This window comes from Cinclus cinclus, chromosome 15, assembly GCF_963662255.1.
Source record: "Cinclus cinclus chromosome 15, bCinCin1.1, whole genome shotgun sequence".
NCBI classification, from domain to species: domain Eukaryota; kingdom Metazoa; phylum Chordata; class Aves; order Passeriformes; family Cinclidae; genus Cinclus; species Cinclus cinclus.
Window position 1 is genome coordinate 6,631,007 of NC_085060.1, and position 6,406 is coordinate 6,637,412.

At 39.6% G+C, this 6,406-nt stretch overlaps 1 protein-coding gene across 1 annotated transcript in view; it reads left to right on the forward strand.

The window, feature by feature from the left end:
- AFF2 (ALF transcription elongation factor 2) overlaps positions 1–4,412 on the forward strand; it is a 253,106-nt gene extending 248,694 nt beyond the window's left edge. The window contains exon 23 of the mRNA XM_062503175.1: positions 4,291–4,412. Coding sequence (XP_062359159.1) covers positions 4,291–4,412 — 122 coding nt within the window. The remainder of the gene's footprint in view (positions 1–4,290) is intronic.
- The last annotated feature ends 1,994 nt before the right edge of the window (positions 4,413–6,406 follow it).

Genomic DNA, 6,406 nt, shown 5'->3' on the forward strand with positions numbered 1-6,406 from the left:
CGCGTATCTTCTCTTGTCAGGCACAGAGGGGGATGTGTAACACATGCTGAACTTGGGGTTATCAGAGCAGCTGGCAAATAATTAAGCGAACTCAAGCCCCAAGTGATGAGAGCTTTTAAGTCTGCAAATTTGTTCACAGTTTCAGCCTATTCTAGAGCAGCAAGGTTATTTTCAGACTGCCCTGTCAACGAGTTTAAGACTATTAAAATGCTAGCTAGGATAATAAGCAAATATTAGATGTTATGTTTATGTGGGGAGTCCATTTAGGAGATGTCCGCTGAAAGCCATGACCTTGACTCTCCTATGGTAGGATTGCAGATCTGTTTTTGTGTTCCTAACAACAAAATGTAAGTCTTTACCACAGTCATTTCAAAGGAGTTTTGGCAAGCGGTTTGTGACTGGGTTATATCAAGTATAGTGAAGTGGCTGAGATTTAGCTAAGGGACAAATTTGGCCTATTGTTGGCCAGCTGTGAACTTCCCTGTGACAGTGTAATTATTCAGATTCCAGCTTTGGGCTTACACAAATCACTGAGAAAGCTTCCTTTGACACTAGACGTACAGAGCCTAAGAAGGAAATAGTCTCATCATGATTTGGCTCATTCTCTTAAATTATAGTGAGATTTCAGACGGACGACTTGTCCTAACAAATGTGCTTGCTGTATGCAGTTTGATCTTACTCCTATTAATGTCAGTGGCAAATTTCCACTGATTTAGAGAAACTGAGTTTAATATTTATAGTGTTTTATGTCTGAATGGTGGGTCATAATGATCCATCCCTGGATGAGGAACAATAATAGAAGTTCTGTCCAGTCCTCCCCACTGCTTCTTGTCCTTGTTCACATTGATTAATTTAGTAGCGGTGCAGTAATTTTGGATTTTTTCCATAGCTGCATCCATTTTCACAAAATGTGAAAGCAATTCCCTGTCAAATGTAATGCAGAATGTTACAGCGGGAATGCAGAAGGATGCCCTGATAGGAGCAAGAGATGGTGATAATCTTGTAATTAGCCCTGTGTGTTGTGGAGTTGTTAAATGTTCTACTTGGTATTAAATCAAAATAGCTCAGGCATTCAGCCAGCAGACAAAAAATGTACCCAGCCACTGCTGTTATCATTCCTAGAGCTGGATGAGAAAAAACCTGCTGACTCTCTTTCTGCATTTTCCTCCCTACTCTCCTCTTTGTTCTCATTTTGATTTACAATCAAATAAACCCAGTTCTGCAAAGCCATATAGGAATACTCTTTATTCAGGTGGGCAGTCCCTTTGACTTTACTGGAGCTGGATGCATGAATAAGCATTTCTCACATGAGCAAGACACTTAAGGTTGTGACCTGTTCTTTCATATCTTGTTTCACAACCTGCAGACACGTTACAGGGAATGCAAAGTTCATGTTACTTCAAATTTCATTTAAGTATTATAAACCATTGGAGAGAGATCAGAGTTTCCTACATGCTATAGCGTGTCTGCCTTTATATATTTTCTGGAAAGATACCTCATCTCTAATTAAGTACTTGATTTAAAGTTGCATGCTTAAACACAAATTGCAATTTGAAAAATTCATGGTGTAGCAAAAAGTGTATGAGGACTGTTGTAGTACTCCACAGGTCTTCATCATACCACATGAGGGATTCTCTTTAAAAAAGGATGTATTCAAGACACTTTGACATGAGATATGTTACAGTATTTCATGAAAACTGGCTGTAATTGTTTTAGTAGATGTCATCTGCACTTTTCAAATCATTCAAAGCACCATTATTTTGTTGGCTGGAACAGGACTCGCCCCTTTCTTTGTAGTGGTCTCCAGTCAATCTTTGCCAGCTGTCTCAGCTCTGATGCACTGCCCAAGCTCTGGTGCACTGGCCTGTGGCCTGGGGGTTCAAAACTCCCCCGTGACAGCAAACAGGACAGTGTAAACCTCAGGCTCTGCTGTGAGTCCCAGATCATCATTTGGTCTCTCTCTCAGGAGCTTGGGCAGTCAGTTCATTATAAAAATGAGATTTTTCCCCCCTTCCATGGAAATAGGAATGCTATCAAAACAAAAAACAACCCACAAACCTGCAAAGAAACCACAAAAAGATAAAATGTAGTTATTAAAAAAAAAGGAAAAAAAAATTCAGTCACTTTTTTTTGTGAGTTTTTGTGGTCAGCTCTCATTGTTTCTGTTGTCTTTGGAATCACAGGGTGTGTCTTGCATAAGAATATGTCCTTTATGATCTGTCCTGAGATGGGTATAAATTGTGGCCTAATAGCAGTTACCTCCGGGTCTTACTGCTGTCATAAATGTTTCTTAGGTCATGCCCATGCCGTCACAAGAAATTTCCTCCACATTGCAGGAGCTGTGCAGCTGCCCCTTGTCCACAGCTGTCAGCTTAGGTTTTGTGCTCCTCTGAGTCTGCCTGCACACTCCCAGTTTGAACTTGACTCATGTCCAGCTGGCTCAGAGCAGCAAGACAGAAGCCTTTCTTTGTCAGCCTGACAAAAGATGTGCCATTAAAATAAAAATGCATAGCAAGAGGGAGAACAGCAGAACTGTGACTCGCCAAGCTGCTCTGGTTTGAAAAGGAAAGCAGGAACATACTGCCATGTACTTCTGGTGGAATTTCCCCTGGTCCATAGAGTTGAGAATGTGGGGAGAATAGATGGAGTTTCGCATAAATCTGCATCTGTAGCAGGCCAAACTAAACTGCAGATTTCCCAAAGCCCGTGGGATGGTTTGTGTTGGATCACCTAAAGTGGTGTTGTTCACCACCTTTAACATCAAACTCTCAGCTGGCTTTACAAGATCAGATCATTTTTTTAATACTTGTGAAGAAAGCAGGATTTCTTCTCTACAGCAGAAGACTATCAGACTGTAGGGAGCAAGAACTGTTTTCTCACACATATAAGTGGCTTCAGTGCCTGTAGCTTTTTCAATAAATGTTAACCTGAAATTAGTCTTCAACATGAATTCTCAGTGTTTAAAGCAATTATTGCTTATTTGAGCTTAGAATGAGATCTCTAGAATGCAAGCAAGATACTGCATTATTTCATTTCAAAATGTATTGATTTTACACTCAAGGAGGGGAATGAATGATAGAGAAAGGAAGATTAAAAGTAGCTGCTGGCTGCAGCATCTGAACAGCACTGGTGCTAGCCCTGAGCTCTCATTATGCTTGCCTCCAGCCAAATCACTTTGTGCTCTGATACTGCTGCTCCCAAGCTGACCAGGGTCAGACTGTCAATACTTGGATAGAAGACCTCAAAGCAGCACTTACTCGCTGAAGAAAGTACTGATAATGATTTTGTACCCAGCATCTGCTCTCCTGAAGTGCAGTCAATGCAGTGCTGGCTGGCTCAGTGCACTGGATTTCAGATGGGGTGAGAATGTGAGGGCTCAGCCATTCCTTACTGTGATTGTTTGTTGTTATCTGAGCTCTGAGGGGCTTTAACTGAGAATGGGTTTGCCCTTGCCTAAATACAGTGTAAGTGTTGTGTATGTGGGAATGCCTGTGCCCCAGCATAAAGAACTGTGGGAGAATACAGGACACAATTCAGTTCTCTGTTGACAGCAATTAGGAAAGGTCTGTTGGCCCTAACAGGATTAGTCTTTTACCCAGAGAGCATCTAACACATGACATAAAGTAAACTGCTGTGTTGCTTCCTAACTGGGACTTTCTTTTCAGTGACTTCCTGTTAACCCTTCCTGACTAGAAATCCCAGGTTTGGGATTCTTCCCCATTAGAGCTTCCCATCTCCAAGGTGTTGTTTTCCTGCTGTGTTGTCTCTCTCCTCTTCCTCCCCCACTCCCATCCCGCACTCATCCTCTGGGGCTGCAGCTGCAGCAGGATTAGCAGATGGCCAAAACTGCTGCAATATCAGTAACAGAAATTAGAGGGTGGGGAAAAGAACAAGAAAAGTCTTCTCGTATGGAAAGATGCAGTCTAGCCCTTCATGTCTCGGAAAGAGTACAGCATGGAAAAGTAATGCAAGATTTCACTGCCTGCTATTTAAATCATACAGTCAGCAAACCTGATCTCAAAAAACTGACAGTGCAGATCATCAGAGTTGAAGGAAGACTGCTGGCAGCCGTTGATACCATCCTGTGGTAGACTTCCAGCATGGATAATCTAATTTGGTTTGTTTCACTATATTGTTTAAATTCTTTCTTACAGACCATGTGCTCATGTGCACAACTATCTTTAGAACTCACTAATTACACTGTGTTGCTTCTGAGTGGAAAATCATGGTAATACCTCTATTTCTGTACCATTGCCTGAAACAATTGCTTCTGTTTCTTGTGTATTGCAGAGTTCTTTCTAGACCTGGACTCAGTGATGGGACCCTTAACACAACACAGCAGTATGACCAATCTGGTTCGTTACATTCGCCAGGGACTCCACTGGCTCCGCATTGAGGCTCATTTGTTGTAGTGACTGCTGCCCTGTTCATGACACCCCCATTCTTCTACCTCTACCAGCGCAGAGACGATCACTGGTGGAACTCCACTCATTTTTGGAAGTTTATTCATGTAACTTCATTTTTATTGCCTTTTTTAATACCCTATCTATTGGAAGTAGAAGTCACCATAAGTGGAAGTTACGACTCAAGAGCAGTATGTGTTGTACCATCTAATCCTTTCTGACAATTTTCTATGCCTTGTGTCTCCTGGATCCTGCCATCCTTATGTGCTTTATGGAACGGTACATTCCCTGCAGTATTGTTTTAAGTCCATGCTGCCTTCAAGTGAAAACAAGAAAAGCACTTTGAGAAGATATGGATTCCTGAGAAATAGTACAAAGCATCTTAAATATTTGAGGGTATATATGAGAAGTCCCTTCTGAAATAAATTAGTAGAAGCTATAGCTATTCATTTAAAATCATCTTCTGAACCTGAACCAAGCTTTTCGATGCTAATTCTGGCATCATTACCTGACTCAGTACATTCCTATGATTTCTTACTTCCTATAGGTTTAATCTCTAAAAGAGAATGTTGAATATCTTACAGGTACATAATGTAAGATCACCAAAGGTGTTAAGAGGTAAAAGGTTGAAGGAATGCCTCATTAAAGAATGATGACACACTATGCAATGAGGTTTTGATATTCCATTCTTCCTGTTTATTGTTGGCTTAATAATTTCAGTAGGCAGCAGAATTTATTGAAGTTTTAGGCAGTTTCAAAATATTAGCTTTCTTAGTCTTATCTACCATTCTTGAATTTTGTTTCTGTTTTACTGTTTAGACTCAAACAAATACATATCCAAGATTTTTCGTCATAGAACAATCTCTCCTTGCATAGTGACTCACTGAAAGCAGATTTTAACAGGACTGCCACACTCTAAGCATTGATATTGTATGTAGAAGTCCATTAATAAGTGTATGCAGATTCTTCATGAATTATCTAGAAGTTAACTAACTAGCCACTATTGAAACATTCTAATTCCATGTGGCATCAATTTTCACCTGTTTTGTTCATTTCAGAGCATTAGAAACAAACAGTATTATCTTGCTATCTTGAAAACAATGTCAAATTAAATAAAATCACCAGATTTACCCAAAAGCAATATAACATTTGTTTAATAATAGCCATGAATACTTCAGTCAGATTACCTTTTTTCCAAGCTCTGCATCTGTTTACCCATGCTGTCATGTTTTGGACCATTCCTCTAATGCGTGAATAATAACGAGACAATTCAGATAGAATTTTAAAGCAATTGTGAATAAATTGCGCCATTTCACATTTGCTCTTTCCTCTTATTTTTTTTCCCTGTTATAAACTGCCCTGCTCTTCTGGTGCACTGCAAGGAGCGCTGGTGCATGAAACAAAACAAAATGAATTTGTATCAATAATTCACAAAACTTTAAGTGGTGTCATCTCATTCTTGATATAATGCCTGCATACCTTACTGAACTGTAAATTCCATTTCTATAAACAGAAAATACTCACAGCAATGTAAATATTATTCTGTCTCATCTCATCGAAATAATACAATATGTGTATTAAATGCCATCCAGATATTAGTTAACTGCGATTACCTTCTGCTATATAAACCTGTATATTCTTTAATCTGGTGAATTATTGGATTCTACTGACTGCGTTGAGACCAGATAAATAGGACAAATTTGCATTTAAAAGGTTCAGACTGTTAAGACTTTTAGATCAGGCTTTGGATATTTGCAATAAGAGTAGTTTAAGGTCTCTGCCCAGTGTACATTTAAGACAAACAATTCTATAGCTGTTGTGTATTAGCTCCCTGTAATACTACATTTTCTTAAAAATCAATAATTCCTAACATTTTGTTCCACAAGACTGGAAGTCTAAACATAGCCAACGTGCATCATTAGAGAAATCATCCAGTGTAGGGTTTTCTGCAAAGGACATTTGCAGAACATGCACATCCTGTATTATCTGCACATTCCTGTTCC